At 49.5% G+C, this 18,415-nt stretch overlaps 4 protein-coding genes across 4 annotated transcripts; 2 read left to right on the top strand and 2 right to left on the bottom strand.

The window, feature by feature from the left end:
* Positions 1–1,163: 1,163 nt before the first annotated feature.
* Positions 1,164–3,455, bottom strand: N7457_003416 (THO complex subunit THO1/HPR1; the record flags this gene model as incomplete). Its single annotated transcript, XM_057174461.1, has 4 exons — positions 1,164–2,858; positions 2,912–3,030; positions 3,081–3,159; positions 3,216–3,455. 4 exons carry the CDS (start codon positions 3,453–3,455, stop codon positions 1,164–1,166), a joined length of 2,133 nt encoding a protein of 710 aa, XP_057034612.1.
* Positions 3,456–3,848: 393 nt separating this feature from the next.
* Positions 3,849–8,196, top strand: N7457_003415 (RNA helicase aquarius; the record flags this gene model as incomplete). The annotated part of the gene is made up of 4 exons (XM_057174460.1): positions 3,849–4,057; positions 4,110–4,210; positions 4,260–7,715; positions 7,775–8,196. 4 exons carry the CDS (start codon positions 3,849–3,851, stop codon positions 8,194–8,196), a joined length of 4,188 nt encoding a protein of 1,395 aa, XP_057034611.1.
* A 3,182-nt stretch (positions 8,197–11,378) lies between these two features.
* N7457_003414 (YggS family pyridoxal phosphate enzyme) lies at positions 11,379–12,215 on the bottom strand (the record flags this gene model as incomplete). Its single annotated transcript, XM_057174459.1, has 1 exon — positions 11,379–12,215. The coding sequence occupies one exon, from the start codon at positions 12,213–12,215 to the stop codon at positions 11,379–11,381; it is 837 nt and encodes a 278-aa protein (XP_057034610.1).
* Positions 12,216–14,813: 2,598 nt separating this feature from the next.
* On the top strand, positions 14,814–17,552 carry N7457_003413 (histone deacetylase hosB; the record flags this gene model as incomplete). The annotated part of the gene is made up of 1 exon (XM_057174458.1): positions 14,814–17,552. One exon carries the CDS (start codon positions 14,814–14,816, stop codon positions 17,550–17,552), a length of 2,739 nt encoding a protein of 912 aa, XP_057034609.1.
* Between the last annotated feature and the right edge of the window lie 863 nt (positions 17,553–18,415).

Here is an 18,415-nt window from a genome sequence, read left to right as displayed (position 1 = left end):
TTGCCCTTCTCGAACCCTATTCTGGATATGGCACTATATCCTCACGAACTACTGAAAACGAATCAAAAGGATTCCCATCACTTACGCAAAAGGGGGGGCCGGAAGGGCCAAAAGGGCCAACACGGTTCCCACTTCTGCAACTACTGGTTCGAGAGAGAGGGGGTGGTTGGAGGGTTTTTTTTTTCCCTCTGGCCGTGATTCTCGTGTACACTCCCCTTTTTTTTAATTGAGTCGGACGCCAAAGCCACTTAATCTTACCCCTGGCTTCTAGAACTCGTGGTGATACACATAAAAAGGGAGATAGCGATAGGTGAAACATGGCTGTGACGGTTAGTCTCCAACCACGCCACTGGAGATAATTTAGCGAGATTTCTGGAGAACATCATGCAATGTTACTATGCAGGAACCCTTCCCAAGTCATTTGTATTAGAGTTGCCGATCAGCTAAAGAATCTTGGTCTCCACGTCGGTAGCTAATTCTCTACGAGGTTCCGCCTATTAGTCCGTGGCCCCAGGAAACAATTCATCGCTTCTACTAGTGGCCCGCTTCCCGTTAGCCGTAGAACTTTCGGATCGAAAGGAGAGTCTCAGGAGTCGTGCCGCCATGGGCCAATCGCTGAGGGGTTTTTTCTCTTTGTTTTTTCCTTTTTTTTTTCTGGTGCTTTCGGTTTGACCGGCATCTTTTTCCGAATTCTCGATCACCCCCTGGTTTGTTTAGGGAGGCGCTCCTGGGAGTCTTGGAAGAGGAGAACGAAAACAGAAAAATAAAAAAATAAAAAAAAGGGTCGTGAAATGACCCCGAATTGGGCCAAACAAAGGTTTCAGGTCCTGCCTGTGGGAATGATTCAGGACACAGTCTGATATTCGTATTCGAAGGAAAATATCGGCCATTGTTGATCGTTGCAACACGAACGAAACGGATGTCACAGATAATGCAGGTGCACAGATGTGGTAATCACCCTCTCCGACCATGATACCAAACGCCGTGGGTATCGTGAAATCGTGATATCGATGCATGGATACCTGCAAGTTGCCTGCGTACTCTGGGTGTGGCTAGTCGCGGCGTGACATCGCCAAACGAAACCCATTGGGGGATTTTCTCCGAACAAAGGGGTCAAAGCCATGATGTATCCAACAAAATATCTTCAAGCCACAATTCAGTCATTAGGTGGCAGAGTCGGTGGCCGGGTCCTCTTTCGAGGCGCTAGCCGCGGCATCTGTCTCTTCATTGTTGTCAACGGCGCTCGGGTCTTGTGTTTGTTCGCCGATGACGTCTTCATGTTCAACCTGCAGTTCCTGGTCACCACCTGTGTCCTGGGGTACATCGTGAGCGTGGAGGCCCTGGGCACTCTCGGATTGGTCAAAAGGAGCAGTCTTGTCGTTGTTCTCGACGGGCTCTTCGAGTTCAACGTGTTCGGTGGCTTCAGCGGACTCCTTGGTTCGAGCAGGCAGGTCGTGGGCTCCATCGAGGGACTGGGGAAGATCCTTGGCATCACCGGAGACGGTTTGCTCAGTATCCTCATTGGCTGTAGGGCTTTCGAACAAAACCTGTAGATTGTTTCCGTCGCCAATTTTATCGAACGCAGCGAGTTTTCCTTTCGCAGAAAGACGCAAGATCCGCCAAGACTTGCTGGCCTTCGCATTTTCGGCAATTGCCTTGTCCTCATCGGTCATCGCCATATCGATGTCCATTTCATCGTCCATAATGCCCTTCATGAATGTTTCTGCGGAAGGAACCCCGAATCGGTCGGATTCCTTGAGACGCTCGATATTGGCCAAAGCTTCACTGTCGGAGAGGAACTTCAAATCAAGAGAGCCCATTGGGGATGGACGCAGGCGTTTGTTGGCATAAGCCTTGGTGGCATGCTCGCGTGAAGTCGTATATTCTGCTGCAGAAATGGCCGGACGTTCGATCAATGGGCAGCCTTCAGCCTTCCATCGCACCCAGTTCTTGTCCCGGGACAAGACTGTATCCACCATGCGATAGTAGAACTTCCCCCCTGGCCCTTTTTGGAGATATTCCTCGATGCTTTTCCTCATGTCGAGCGCCCACGTAGTGTCCTCCTCGTTCAGGGTAAAGCCATAGAGAACGGACTTATTCGTCGTATTGACCAGGCGTGATTTGGACTTTGATGTGAGAGAAAGCACAAAGTCAAGGAGGATGAGAGCCTGTACAAGAACATGTCGCCTGAAAGCAGTGTCGCTGACTTCGAGATCAAACAGATCCCGGCTAGTCAAGTACTTCGGGTTGAAGCTGGTGGCGACTTCAGTGCCATCCGCGATGCGCCGGCGCTTGTTTGATTTCCGTGCATCTTCTGAGGCTCGAGCAGAGCCCTCGTTTTCCATCTCAGTGTTGATGTTTCTAAATGCAACAAGCGTAGCTTCCATTCCAGCCTTGAATGATGTAAACCGTTCAGCGTCGAACATCTTGCTCGGTGATGAGAAAAAGGCCTGGAGGCTCCAGAAGACCGGATAAAGCGCATTCAAGTCAACATCGTCTGGCTTCTTCTGATCACCCTTGGAAACAACAACTCGAGGCAATTTTGGTGTTTGGTTAGAAGGGGTCTCAGCCTGACCGGCCTCTGCTTCTCCAGGCGTCGCAGTTTCAGTCCCTTCGGTCATAGTTGTATCTTCCTCTTGCTTCTCAATAGTCTCCTTCGCGATCTCGTCGAAAGTGGTGACATTTTCCGAGTGAAACTCGCCCCGCAGGTTTACCGAACTCTTGTCTCCAAGGGGGAAGCTCTGGAAAAGGTAAATGAATACCCGGCCACAGAATACTGTATCTTCGGCGCGCGAGAGCCGCCGAAGGAGCTCGTTGCATGACCGTAGAATGACCAAGCTTTTCTGTTTGAAGTGTTTCTTTCGCGAAGTTAGTTTTGCGACAGATCAAAGAAATGAAGGCCCATACTAACCTTGGTGTTCCTCTCCCTTCGAGATTCCAAGTAGTCAAATACCTTGCGACAGCCATCAATGGTTTGGCTATCCAAGAGCTCTTCGATCAGCCAGAAAATTAGGCCGGGTTCGCATTGGTCTAATGGTTGTTAGAGCCATCTGGATTGAGGGTGCACCGTAGAGACTGACCATTATCGGAGAAGATCGAGACGATGTCAAGGAGATTCCAGATTTGGATAAAAGCGGGGTCGTCTATGGAAGTCGAGGCCTATTACGAGTGGGTTAACATTGGCCTGAAGAATTAGATCTCTCCGCGGGCCATACCAAGACGCGATAGAACTTCTCGCGAAACGCAATTTCCACAGCTGCAAGCCTGGTCTGCTGGCTCAGGTGTATCGTATCCTCCTTATTCTCTGGAGAGAGTTCCCAGATAGATTCGCCCAGGTGTGTTTCTGTCAAGGGGGGTTCGATCTGCTTGTCAGGCTTAGCCTGCGCGGCGCGATCCAGTAGGTTGTCCACTAGCTGTCTGTAGACTTGAACACCGGCAGCATCCTCGTTCGCCATTGTCCGAGACGTTCTCCCAGGCGCCTGCTTAGTTTCTTGTGGTTCGTCGTCCCAAAGTGTCGTCTCCAAGCGTCGTCTCAGGTGTGTTGGAGGGCGTTCCTTGAAAGTCTTTCGGTATTCGGTCTCGTTGGCCCTGTCTCGCGCTTTTATTTTCGTCGTTTTTTTCAGTCGTCTGCTCAACCCGGATTCAAGACGAAGAAAAGAGCTTGGTTGTTGCAGGAAAAAGAGAAACAGAGTGGTCGGGGTGATTGAGGCGGCTCGGCGGAACTCGAAGCCAAGACTTTTGAAAAAGCTCCCCCCAGCTTCACTAATTCAGATGTTCCCGACTCCGCCAATCAACCCCTCCTTGACCAACCCCAATTTATTAGGTTAAGGGACCTATTGACTCGTGCGATGGCACAGAGTCTTGAATCCAGGCCTACAGTGGTGGACTTTCGTGAAGAAAGCCCGTGGGTACAGCTAGCCAAGGCCCACTGGCTGAACGCGAAGGTCCGTAAGGCCAAACCAGATGTCATCAAAAAGCAATTGTGGGATCCTTTGGAAGCAGAGGCTTTCAATAGTCGCTCGCTCTTGATCCTCGAGAACCTGAATATTCTTGAGAAGTATGACCTCTTTACAACACATGCTACAGGGCAATGGCTAACTAGTCCTCAGGTTCCTTTGGCCAACCTACACCGAGGATGCATCGAATCACCATGTACTGCTGATCGCCTTGATTGTCAGCGTAAAGCATCGCGAGCACTTGCCGATATGGGGTGAGTGAATGCGACAGGATCTATAGGATAGCGAGACTAACAGATGCAGATATCTTCTCCGACCGTGCCGATGACTTCTCCAATCTCTTCCACCGCATTCTCTCAATGAGCATTGATCATTCACTCTCGACTCGTTCCCGGCTTTCTATCATATCGTTCATCATCAGCGCTTTCCAGTCACTCGAGAACGTACTGATTCGCAAAGAATGCGCGCCTCTCGTTTCTATCTCGGTCTGGCATAACCTCGCTAGCGAGGAGACAAGGGATCGCATCATCGCGAAGGTACCGACATTGAAGAAGGCATGGAGGGCCTCTGCGAAGCGCTATGATGCTGGAGATGATGCGTCCAAGGCAAAGATGCGCTTCGAACGTCTATGGCTGTATACAATGCTCCTGGATTTCCTTCAAAGATTGAATGGACCTGAAAAGGACCAGGCTGAAAACTTGCTATACTGTGAACGTTTCCTTGAGCTCTTGGTTGACCTCGAAAGTCAGCTTCCTACTAGGCGCTATGTGAACACACTGTTGAAAGACCTCAATCTTCTGTCAGTAATTCGCCTTTCGCAGCTGTATCGTGTGCCCGAGAATGCCCTCCTCCGTGATTTCCATGGCCTTCTCAAGCATTTTGTCGAATTTGCGATTGACGACTACACGGGCGAGGCTCTTTCGCCACAGGGAGTCTACGACCTGCATTGCCAAGAACTGGCCCAGTTGCAAAGAACATCGATGAAGCTCTTCAAGGAAAAGCTCATGATTCTTGCTTTATCTAATATGGGATCAATTGAGCAACGGGCAGATCTGGAGGGACAGTTGTCTTCTCTTGATGAGTCGGAACTTGAAAGCCTGTGCTCTCACCTAGGATTCCGCACAAGCTACCCAAAATCATCGCTCGTTACCCCAGACCGGCAGTTTTATTTGGAAGTTTTGGCATCTTTCTATGAACGCAAGATCCCTTTCCAAGAAGCAGTTGAGAAGTTGAGTCCCCTCCCGACGGAAGAAAGTCTCTACGATCCGGCCTTGTTGCGGAATGAGACATACGACGGATCGAGACCTCTGGCAATTCCAAAACTAAACCTCCAGTATCTGAGTCTTGGGGATTTCCTTTGGCGCTCGTTCCTCCTCTACCGCTCGGAGGCATTCTTCCAAATTCGCAAGGACATGGAATCCCTCGTGAAACGGATGCAGCCAAAGGCAACCCGCGATGGAAGCTTAAACTTCGAGGGATTCTCTCGAATGGCCATTCCAATTTCAAAGCCTGCTATCATTGACGTCGCACCGCCCAAGGTTGGGGCAACAAACCCAGCTTTTGTTCGGGCCGAGATTGCGATAGAAGTGGGAAGGCTTGCCGATAATGTCAGGAAAGAATGGGACTCACTTCGTCCTGATGACGTTGTTTATCTGTTAGCAGTCCAGTCCAACCCCTCACAGTTGGGCCAGAGTGCATCTGAGGCTCCTCGGATGACCCACCTCCGAACGGCCGAGATCGTACAGGTACTCGACGAGCAAGGTCGCGCACTGCGCCAATATCCCGGTCAAGCAAATGGCTCTCAGTCCAGAGCACGATTGAGGAGATTGATTGTCAACTTGGATGCAGCTGCCTTCAAGGCTGACAAGGACCGACAGGCCAATGGCAAACCGGACATTTACCCCATGATCAATGTGGTTGCACGGAGAAAGGGCAGGGAAAATAATTTCAAATCAATTTTGCAGACGATGCAAAAGCTTATTGTCTCTGATATGACACTTCCTTCATGGCTCCAGGATATTTTCCTGGGTTATGGAGATCCCGCGGGTGCTCAATACACACAACTGCCAAACAGACTTCGCACTGTTGACTTCCGAGACACGCTGTTAGATTGGTCTCATTTGATTGAAAGCTTCCCAGGAATCGAGCCTTCGGGGGCTGAAAACTCCAGCTTTGGACCACCATATGTCATTAATTACATTGATCAAGAACCTTTAGCAGAGCCTCCCACGTCGAAGAAGAGACGCCGGGAACAAGCTGCAGAGACAGTGTCTGCGCCTAGCAGTATGATGGTTTCCTCTTACAAGCCACCGAATCCCGGGCCATACCCTGTCGACACCCCTAAACTGAACAAAATTCGGTTTACTCCCGCTCAAATTGAAGCAATCGCATCTGGAACACAACCGGGACTCACCGTCATTGTGGGACCACCTGGTACTGGAAAAACAGATGTCACAACTCAAATCATTAACAACATCTACCACAATTTCCCCAATGAGCGAACACTGCTCATTGCACACAGCAATCAAGCCCTCAATCAACTCTTCCAGAAAATTATTGCTCTTGATATCGATGAACGGCACTTGCTGCGGCTAGGTCACGGCGAGGAAGAATTGGACACCGAGGCCAACTACAGCAAGTATGGGCGAGTTGAATCCTTCCTTGACAACCGCAATCACTATCTGTCAGAAGTGATGCGTTTGGCAGCGTCACTTGGAGTTGAGGGTGCCCATGGAAACTCATGCGAGACTGCAGGATACTTCAATACAGTTTACGTTCAGCCAACATGGGCCAAATTCTGGGATCATGCCAACTCCGAAGGAGCATCAAATGAAGATATTGTTGCGTCCTTCCCATTCCATACATACTTCGCAAATGCTCCCCAGCCCCTCTTCCAAGATGAAGCCGCGAAGGAAGCAATTATCGACGTTGCCACAGGTTGCCAACGTCATATTGCTCGAATCTTCTCTGAACTTGAAGACATCCGGCCTTTCGAGATCTTGAGACAACCTCGTGACAAAGCGAATTATCTTCTCGTGAAGGAGGCCCGAATTATCGCAATGACTTCGACTCATGCAGCTATGCGCCGGCAAGAAATTGCCGATCTGGGCTTCCACTACGACAACGTGGTCATGGAAGAAGCCGCGCAGATCACTGAAGTCGAGAGTTTCATCCCTAATGCTCTGCAAAATATGAAGAATGGCGAGCTCCCTCTCAAGCGCGTCGTTCTCTGTGGTGATCACTACCAGAACTCCCCCATCATCCAGAACATGGCTTTCCGTCAATATGCTCACTTCGAACAAAGTCTCTTCTTGCGACTGGCGCGATTGGGTGTCCCAGTGATCAATCTTGATAAGCAAGGTCGTGCACGTTCCAGCATTGCAGAGCTGTTCCGCTGGCGGTACAAGGAACTCGGAGACCTTCCAGTGGTTGAAACTGCCCCAGAGTACCAACAGGCCAATGCCGGCTTCCAGTTCGACTACCAGTTCATCAACGTTCCTGACTACCAAGGTTCCGGAGAGCGAGAGCCGACACCACATTTCATCCAGAACCTGGGTGAAGCGGAGTACGCAGTCGCCATGTATCAGTACATGCGACTTCTGGGTTACCCTGCTGCCAAAATCTCGATCTTAGCCACATATGCTGGGCAGACGGCCTTGATCCGGGATGTATTGAGTCACCGCTGTGGCAAGAATCCCATGTTCGGGATGCCCAAGATTGTGACTACGGTGGATCGTTACCAGGGAGAGCAGAATGATTGTGAGTCACATCCAGCACTTCCTTTCTCCAAAATATCGAATTTTCTAACCCTTCTCTAGATGTGATTCTTTCTCTCACCCGAACTCGCAGTGTCGGATACCTGCGCGACGTCCGCCGTCTTACTGTGGCTCTCTCTCGTGCTCGGCTGGGTCTATACATCCTCGGCCGTCGAGAAGTGTTCGAATCGTGCTATGAACTCAAGCCCGCATTTGACCTGCTCCTGCAGCGCCCCGATAAGCTCATGCTTGCGCCTGGCGAGATGTTCCCATCCTCGCGGGAAGCCAATGCAGCCATCGAGGGCACACCTATGGAGAGCGTTGAGCATCTTGGCCAGTATGTCTTTGAGATGACGCAGGCCAAGGTCAAAGCCATGGGCGATGGGGACATCACAATTGATGATGCGGCGCCGGCTGGTGAGGAGGGCTATGTGGATGAAGATGAAATCATGGGGGCTGATGATGAGGATGAAGATATTGTATGAATTTCTCTCCCACAATAAATGGTAAAAGCAGTACTCCATGCAAGAGTTTGATGGTACATGACTCCACGTTCTTCTTATAGAAATATAGTATCTGTGGCACAGTGTCCTCCGCCATATTCATTTGCCACCGCTAAGCTGTTCTTCGTCCTGATATACATATACGCACTTCAACAGTTATATGTGTAGAAGCTTAAGAGGCCAGGCCTTTAACTCCACTTGATATGACCACCAACAAAGCCATGGATTTATCCCACCATTTGTATGTGTTTATGATCTGTGCTGGGGCGTCTGGGCAGACGCAATTGCAAAGCGATTTGCGCAGCTCACCTATTCGATATGTAAGTAAACATAAACACCTAGGCGAAAATACGCCATTCATAGTAGGGGGCATACTGATGGCAGGGCACAGTGTGTTAATGCAAAAAGTTATCTGGCGTTCACTCAAATTGCTAGGATCATGTTCGGGGCTGGGAACGGGCAGAGCAGTTGCTATGTAGAATGTGTCGGCCTCATTTTCTTCTGTTGGGACAGAATCCCTGAGCCAAGGCCAAGGCTAGAGACATAGCTAGCTTCTCCTCGGCATTGGAGCAGCGTCCCACGAGTTGCAGTGGACAACTTACGACGAAAAACGAGCAAGTAGAAGCCAAAAATAGGAGATTCAACACCACTGGCAAACAATTGAGATGCATCATGATGTAGTGGGAGATTGTAAGATGAGCGAAGTTGTTGAAGTGTGTCAAGTTGCTACCTACATGGTTGAAACTGCATGTCTATACCCATTGGTCACTGTCACGTTACATGTTGACCCGCGCCTTCCTCAGTAGATATATCTCTTCCCTCCTTTACACCGCAGGCTGTAAACCCATAACTAGCGTTAATCTAGTTCTTAGAGAAGAAGACACTCTTATTGAACCATTCCCGCCAAATCAGCTCGATAGAATTGCTGCTCTACGGCTCAATCCTTAAAGTACAGAACGTTAGAGCCAAAACGACACAGCAGTTTGGACAAGTCCAAATTGCAAGAGGCTGGACGCGCTCCTCTGTATACTAATACAAATGAAACCGTATGTCTTCACACTAGCTCATGGGCTATAGACTCCAGACGGGCCAAGGGTGGGGGAGTCGCTTCATCACACTTTCATATGCTTTCTTTGTCAAAAGATGCAGGTTCTGAGTGGATGATTTCTCGAACGACATGTCGGAATAAGCTTCAAAGAGAAACCGAGGACTATGTTGCATGAGCTCACCACCCAGGAGTAGAGGAGCGTACTGTGATGCCAACGAATGAACCTTCCACTGAGGGTCGTTTGGGGTTAATCCAGGGCCAAGATTAATCCACCTGGTAATCATGAAAGCAAGATTATTGTTACCAAATTCACGGAGCTCGAGCTGATAGTCGGTGTTGCATTTGTCGCATGCCGTCCGTAGAAGTGGGAGCGTCCCCCTCGCTCTATAAGCCTTCATCCATTCCTGGTATGTACCTAACACTCTAGCGATGTCTGTGTGCATGCAAACTTGGAAAAGGTGATGAAAATCCGGTTCATCTCTGTCCGATAGTGGAGGTTCTGCTTTAAGGCCCAACGATATGATGTCTTGAATTCGCAAGCATAACACCGGCGAACCCGAGTAGTGGCATATCTCTGCTTCAAAAGAACATAGGAAAGTTAATCCCGTGTAGACACTCACTTTGGTGAAAGACAGGGCGGATGGACTGATGCCGTATCGAGGACCGTAGTAGTCCCGCCTCATTGCAAGTTGAAGATGAAGAAAGCAGAAGGTATGATGGGTGTCGTGATAGCCGTCCTTACTATTCATACACATCACCAAACTCCGATTGGGTCGCCAGAGTTCCAATTGCGCACAGGGGGGTTTGGACGGCGATATCTGTGGATTGGGCGGTTCTGATAATCCAAAGCTGTTTAACCCGCAATCATATTTGTGGAGAGCACAGCAAAGATAACACGTGAAATAGTCTCGATTGTCTCGCTCGAGTCGTCCTAAGAAGGATAGCCGGCTTTTGTTCTCAAGTTTCTCGCGTTTCCTCCAGCGCTCAAATATTATGAAAAATTGATGATTGCAAAGCGAAAGACAGTGGATATCTTCAGGTGGAAGAAAGTCCACTATTGATAGGAGTAACTCAACAATGAGTGCGCTAAGCGTATTCGGTCTCGGGACTTCAAGATGAGGAGATGTGGGACGAAGAGGAGATATGGGATGAAGAGTAGATGTGGGACGAAGAGGTTCAAAATGAGAGGTCTGGTCTCTCCCCCGGATACAGGAGAAATACTCAGTAACAAATTGCCGAAAACTTTTCATGATAACAGCATAAGTCAGCCAAGCTGAGATCAGGGTATAGTCGAGAAGGGTAAGTAAAAGTCCAGAAGAAATAGCCAGATGAATTCTGGCTCTAAATTGAAATTGGGAACAAAGATAGTGCAATGAACTAAAAATGCATCCAAATGTCTGTGGCCAAGGAAGGATGCCCTGTTAGATGTTAGACATAAGCAGCATTAGAATAGCCTTGAACTTGTGTCTTGAAGAGGCTTAACACTATACGCTTTCGGTGGCGGAAGTAACTGTCCAATTAAGGTTTCTGCGAAGGTGTACGGAGTATAGCATTTCAATTAAACTCAAATTTGCTACCTAGATGTGCCTAGATGTTAACAGAAAATACATGTACCTCGGTAGCGCCTAATTAAGGTACCTAGGTCTAACATTGGGAGACAAACCGAAGCTTTTCATATAGTCGGCCGCGGCCTTGCGAGGTCTTTTTAACTGTGTCCTTAAAGGTCTTTTTAACTGTCTTTTTAAAGGACTTTTTACAAGTCACTCTTACAAATATCTTCTTCCCTTCTCGGGATTTATATGGTAGAGATACCTAGGTAGCTTCAATCAAGGACTATGATTTACAATATAGTAATTAGCGGTATCGGAAGAGGTCCAAAACCAGGCATCTGCAGGTAGCGGATTCGATTTCACTCGAATCCGACCCCTGGGCGTTATAGACCTTATTACATATATGTAGTTGTCCCCTATTATTATGTGTTTATGACCTGTTTAGGAGTGGTTTCACAGCTCGAATTCAGTAAAACGGACAACAGGTCCAGAGAAGTCCTCTTGTCTACTATCCTAGTGTCTCATGTACGGATCCGCAGTTGAGATATACATCCCACTAGTCAAACTCAAACGACACTCGCCTCCGCCTTAGGCGGCCGATCACCAAAGATAGTAGTCCCAACCCTGACCTGATCACTACCGAGGGCGATAGCACCCTCGTAATCCGAGCTCATTCCCATACTAAGCTCCAGCTCAGCCTCATCTCCCGTCAATCCCAACTCCTTCACAACACGATCCCGCGTCTCACGCAAACAAATGAAATCCTCATTTTCATTCTCCGCTGTCGTCGCCCGCGACCTAGCGATGGCGCCAATAGTCATAACACCCTGCAACTTGAGCCGGGGGCACTGCTCCCGAACATAACGACAAAGCGCCGCTGCAGCGGCAGGCTCAACGCCAGCCTTGTTCTCCTCACCAGAGGTATTGACCTGGACATAGATGCGCAGCCTACCGTCCTCGGGATTCGTCGCCGCAGTATCGGCCTCTCGCTCCCCCCAGCCCTTGTCAAGCAGCTTCGCCTTCTTCTCTGAATCGACGCTCTCGACTGCCCACAGTCCGCGCACATCCCGCGCTAACGTCACACATTTGTTGCTCTGCAGTCCGCCGATGAAGTGCCATTTGATGGTTGGTGGGAGCAGACGTGATTTCTCGAGAAGCTCTTGTAGGTAGTTTTCGCCAAAGTGCATTTGCGACGCGGGTGCTTGGTGCAGCGCGAGGGCGTCCGATGCGGGCTTGAGTTTTGATACCGCCACTAGTCGGACCGGTTTGCTGGGGTTGGGCGCTTGCAGAACGGCTGTGCTGATCCGCGCGCTGACGGCTGTTATGTTGGCCAGTAGCGCGGAGGCACGGGCAGGTGTAGCGGCAGTCATTGAGGGAGGTTGAGTCGACGCGTTGCTTGTCATTGCAGATTAGGTGGGGTGGAGGTTGATGTGTTGATCGGTGGATTGATTGTTGAGGGAAGGTAGGGTGCCACTTTCGAGTATTTGGTTGAGTAAGCTGTGTGGTTTGATACGGTTCACACTTGGCTATAATGCATAAATTCCAATGACGTGCCCAAATCAATCGAATCAATTAAACCCAAGCTATAGAAGGCGGGCTTTCGATAGAGGCCTTAGGCGCCAATGCCTCGGGCAATTCCGATCCACGTGACTGTATTGCACCGCCACATATGTCCATGCGCCTCACCGTTCACCTCATGTTCCGTTTGCATCTTGGTCGACAATGAGATCATCCATTTCGATCTCCAGTTCCCATGCGACGCCCAAGTATGTCGAAGGACATGTGACCCCTTTTTTTTCCTATTTGGTGCAAGACCATGCAAATCACCCGGCATAGAATCCCGATGTAGGCTCCTGGCGGCAAGTCAGACTGGCCTCTCGTCCAATCACCGATCTGTGCACTCGGAAAAGGTACCCCTGCAGAGCGCCGGGTATGAGCGGATCCTCAGTTCGTCTCAACCCGTCAGGGCTAACTGGATTCCGGCTGGACTTGTCGATCAGATTGTCGCCGTTGAGTTTCAAACTACATCCTTTGATGCAAGATCTCTATTTTTAAGCAAGGCTGCAGTATTATCTCCGAGAACCCAAGACCGCAAGACCGCCTTTGTTGAACCTGTCGAAACAGAACAATAGCCGCCTTTCCCTTCTCACGGTCTTGGTTTCTGACAGCCAAGACTACTGTCATTTTCTTTCCCTGTCGCGGACCACCCCTGTCCCATCACGGCGCTTGCCAAGTATGGTACCCAAGTCTGTTTCATTTGAGCTACTACTAAATAGACCCACAACCCACTTGGCGAGAAGCAAAAATAGTGGCACCAAGTCAAAATCACGCCCTCGGCGAAAAGAAAAATACGACCTGGTTCGCTGTGTCAGATGTAACCTGCAGCCTCTCAAGCGACGGATGGGGTAAGATTCGGCTTCTGCAAGGTAATAGTCTACCCACTAGCACGATAATAGGATTAATTAGTAGTAAACCCATCAAAGGAGAAAAAAGAAAAGAGGGTTTCTTTGACGTCAGCACCAATCAATAGCCGTGGTTTCATTCACAGACCCAGTCAATGAGCAATTTTAACTCATCATTACACTAGGCCCCGGAGTAGTCTGGAAGAACTTAAAGAGCTTACGGCCTGTCATTGCGATTTGCATTTCCTTGTCGATCCCAACCTTTCTACCCCGTACTTTTCCAATATCTCGTCTTCGCCCTCGCGTTTCATCTCAGCTGGACTGAACACGAGGTTGTTGACACTCGGAGCATCTTAACATCGAAAAATCGACCTCCAAGATTTCCGGTCAAACTTGGTAGCTACACAGCTCTAGCATCGAGACAATCTGCACGCCACCTGCACACCATTTGGCATTTGGCATCTTCATTTCCATATCAGTCTACCATCAACTTTCATCTTTCAGTCTTCCCGGCATATTCCGGAACTTCCACAGTATCCACATCCTCAACCATCAACCATCAACCATCAAAAGGTTCAGTGCAAGAAACTGCAGAGCCTCTAGCGATAGTCGGAAAATCAGCCGCCATCTTTCTTCTTGTGATTTGAGAAATACGCATCAATCCACTGTTATCTAAACATCAACAATGTGCCGCCAATACTTCACACTCTACGAGTGGTGCCAATGCGAAGAAGATGCGGGCAACAGCGTCTGCGCCAGTCAGAGACGGAACAGCTGCCCTGGCGTCAGCGTCGAGACCGTGCATATGCATTGTTTCTGCAATTCCCATGCGACACGCGGCTTCAAGTCTGAGAAAAAACACGTAAGGAGGAAGATAAGGAGCGACGCCGATCTCAAGATTCTCTAGATGAGAAGAGCTCTATCGGGCGCCGTTGGTATCAATGGTATCAATGGCGGAATCTGCGTTCACGGTAGAGCCTCGACATTGTCTCTTTTTTCCTCTCTCTTTTGCACTTTCAGATTCTCTGTCTATCATTTTCAGCTTTGGTGTTTTGGGGAATTTCGGGTTGGGTCTGGGGGAGATGGAATTCTGCGGGTTTACAGCGTTTCATCACGGTGCAATGATCTAGATGATCTTTTTAAGATTCATTTCATGTCTTTATTGTTTTCTATTTTATATTCGAGGGGGTGTTACTGGTAGGGTGGATTTTGGATCTTGGGATCCTAATGGAGAGCACGAAGCATCGGTGTGGTATGTTTCAAAAGCTGTCGAAATCAATCCAGAGCTATGCAAGAACCAATATTATTGAACCTATTCAGGCAACAAAACACAAGACAAGCCAAACAAGCCAAATATCAGAAGGAAGAATGTGTCGTGTCGTTGTGCTATGGTATGGAGATCGGCCGAACTCCTGCCGCATAGGGCCTAACCCAAACATGTGAATGATCCCCACCTGTCTTTGTTTCTTTGTTGCTTTGTTCCCCTTCCCTATTCACCCCACGACCTATCATCGCTTTTCTTCTTTTCAGCAACAAATGAGAAGCAAGGATTCTTTCTGATTCAATAAAAGACTTTGTGGATGAGTCGGTATCTGCGAGATGGACCCACACAAGCTCCCCTCCACTCAGGAGGACCCGCCATTCGGGGACAATGAGGTCAACAACAATATTGATGAAGTGCATGATGGATTGACAGATGCCTTGGATCGCCTCAGTCTGGCAACAACAACTGTGTTGCCTCCATCGCCTCGTCTTTCTCCTCTTCCATCTGATCCTCCTCTCTCCAAACCTGGTCATGCCGTTCGACCTGTTTCTGCTATTCCTCAACCGCCCGGTCAAGCTGGTCGATCCGTTTCCTTGCAGTCAGGCCAAACTGCTCAGTTGCAAGCAAGCACCTCTGTTTCGGGTCGAGGCGAACGGCGCAAGTCAATTGTGCCCTTGCAAAAGCGCAAGTCTGCTGCATCTCTTCGTTCGGTCTCGCAACCTCAAAAGTCCCCTTCCCCAATCCCTGACTCTACACGCCGCGCATCTTTCACCGCCTCAGTGTCACCGATTACTGCGACTTCTCCTGCAATGCATCCTACACGCCTTGCGATCAGCCCGACCCCCGAAGCTCTGCTCCCGACTGCCTCGTTCGTTGCCGCCGAGCACTTTGTAAAGGAACTCGAGTTACACCAAACCAGTGATGTGGAGACGAAAATTGCTGTTATTCTTCATGATGACTGTTATGGACACCGGTACTCCCAGCTGGATGCAACAAAACGGGATCTAGAGAGAATTGTGGAAAGACCAGAGCGTATTCGTGCCTGCGCTGCGGGCATCTCTGCAGCTTATGTCCGTTTCAGTTCCCAATATGGAGATCTAACGCCACATCAGCTTCTGGCTTCGAAGAAAAACATTCCCTTCCGAGTTGTCAAGACTGATCGCAAGGTGAAACTGTCTGAAACTGCTGTTACAGATGTTCATGGAGCCCAATGGATGTCAGAATTGAAGTGGATGGGGGAATGTGCCGAGTCCCGCCTTATCATCGACGGAAACGAACTAGCCAGGCAGCGAATCCCAGCCAAAGATGGTCTTGGGGTGAGCGGGCCCCCTTTGGACAGTAACGATCTTTATCTGTGCTCCGAGTCAGTCAACGCCTTCCAGAGTGCCTTGGGTGGTGTCTGTGAGGGAGTTGACCTAGTTTTCAAGCCTGGTCCAATCCAACGCGCATTCGTTTGTATCCGCCCTCCGGGTCATCATTGTTCGGCAGACTTCCCCTCTGGTTTTTGCTGGATCAACAACGTTCATGTCGGAATCTCTCACGCTGCAACAACCCACGGACTGACCCACGCTGTGATCCTGGATTTTGATCTCCATCATGGTGATGGCTCTCAAGATATCACCTATAACCACAACTCCAAATTGTTGAACAAGATACAAAGGGCTGACTTAGCCAGAAATGATGCCAAGAAGTTTAAAGAGTATGAACACGCTTCTTCATACACCAAAGCAGCAATTGGATATTACAGTTTGCATGATGTGAACTCTTTCCCTTGCGAGAATGGTGAACGGGATAAGATCATGGGCGCCAGTCTCTGCCTCGAAGCGCATAACCAGTCCATCTGGAATGTTCACCTCGAAGACTGGGACTCCCTGGATACATTCTGGAGATTGTACGAGACAAAGTACAAGGCATTGCTCGTCAAAGCGCGTTCATTTTTACGCAAACGCACGATTGAGCTCCTCCAAGAGCGACAGCAGAATCCTAACTCTCCACCTCCCAATGCAGCAATTTTTATCTCTGCCGGGTTTGATGCCAGCGAGTGGGAAGGCAACGGGATGCAGCGCCACAGCGTGAAGGTGCCGACTGAATTCTACGCCAAGTTCACCGCGGATGTAGTCCGCATGTCGCAAGAAGAAGGGCTCGGCGTCAATGGACGCGTCATTAGCGTCCTTGAAGGCGGTTATAGTGACCGTGCTCTGACCTCTGGAGTTTTCAGTCATCTCTCGGGTCTGAACTCAGAGAGAGGGTACAGTGAAGAGTGGTGGTCTCAGAGCAATCTCGAAGAATTGGAAGCTGTGATGGCGCCTGTGCCCAGCAAAGGACGCAAAAAGGCTGCCTCCAGCTACCTGACGGCGACCAAGTCTTTCGCTGCGAAGGTTGTCTCTCCCGGGCGGGAACGTATCACTGAGGAGCCAAATGCCAACATTGCTGTCCCTCTTCCCGAGGTTAGCTGGGCGGTCGCTACCGGGGAGCTTACCAAGCTCATCATCCCCGGAGGGCGGCAGACAATGAGCTGTCGTCCTGCGGAGCTCAACCGTCAGCGTCGAGAGCAGGATGCTCAGAATGGTGGGCTCGAACTCAACATTCGAGGCGAGGAAAGACGCCAGCTACGCTCGCGCAAGCCAAAGGAGTCGACCACTGCACCCGCTACCCCTCGATCGTTCACACCCAGTCGCCAAACCCGACGAACTCCCAAGACAGTCATTGGGACCACTACCCTACCCGCTACCTCGCATGAGGCTTCGCCATCTGTGGGGGCCGCCCGCCGTACGAGCAGTTCGACTCGCGCTGTGACCCCACGCCGGGGCGCAAGCCCTCATGACCATCCGCCTGTCCCCCAACTCCCGGCATCCGCGGTTAACTATCCTCGCCTTATCTTGAGCATGCCTCGGGATCCTGCCCGCGGCCGCAAGTTATCTGGCGATGGTGCCGGCCGCGGTCGAGTTGCCAAGTCATCGACGTCACCAAAGAATGGGAAGAAGAAGACACGCGACTCTGGGGGAAGCTCCGGTACTTCTGTTGGTACTCCTCCGGCTGTGGAGGTGAAGGACAAGCCTATGGGGAGTTTCTAAGTTGCTTTTACTTCGCATGGTTCGGTGCTTTCTTTCTTTTTTGTCTACTTTTCTTCGATACCCATCGCTATACCCATTTCTCGTATTCTTATTTTGAATTAATTGGATTTTTTTCCAAGGGGCAATCACCTCAGTGCTCATTTGTATAGATAGATACTTTAGATTGATGGTGCTGCTTGCTACTAACAACTTTAGCAGCAAAAGCGACAAGTCAGTCTATATAATTCACCACATGCTACCATTTCTTGTGTAATGAGCAAAGGAGTTGGATTTCTGAGCTAGCTACTCCGTAACAAGGAGAATAAAAAGGGGGGCTAATCGGTCGGTTGTTTCACAACAATGCCCTTCTGAAAAAGCGGTCGTCGTCCTCGACGAGCATGAAATAACAAGCACGAGGCATTAAACTCGCATTCGTGTGTCTTTTTACGCGATTTCCGGCATTTGCACCTCCACTGCGTTGGCCGTTTGTTTTGCCCGTTTGCGAGTATCATCCGGGAGCATTTCTCAAGTTTCTCCACGTCATTGGTGGACAATCCACCTCTGTATGAGGTACAATGATTTCTGGTGTGTAGAAGGCAGAAACGACTTGTTTGAAAAGATTTCAGTGGGATGTTAGATCGAGAGATACAAAAGATATGTGGGAGGAAATTAAATATATAGAGAGTACTGGTGATATTTTCCTACTCGTGATGCCTTTGTGGATGAGAAAGACATCATGCTTAGTGTAGTATGCGAGAAATAGGCAAACAGAGCAGTCAAAGGGTAAGTTAAGCCTTGTGAAATAGGAGACGACTGGATGAACAGTAGGACTATGTATAAGGCGATCGACATCCATAGACACGTCTTCTCCCTATCCTATATGG

This window comes from Penicillium paradoxum (assembly GCF_028828445.1).
Source record: "Penicillium paradoxum strain IBT 22861 chromosome Unknown utg000003l_segment0_segment0, whole genome shotgun sequence".
In the NCBI taxonomy this organism is placed as follows: Eukaryota; Fungi; Ascomycota; class Eurotiomycetes; order Eurotiales; family Aspergillaceae; genus Penicillium; species Penicillium paradoxum.
The sequence above is the reverse complement of the archived record's forward strand: the minus strand, read 5'-3'. Positions and strand labels throughout refer to the sequence as shown.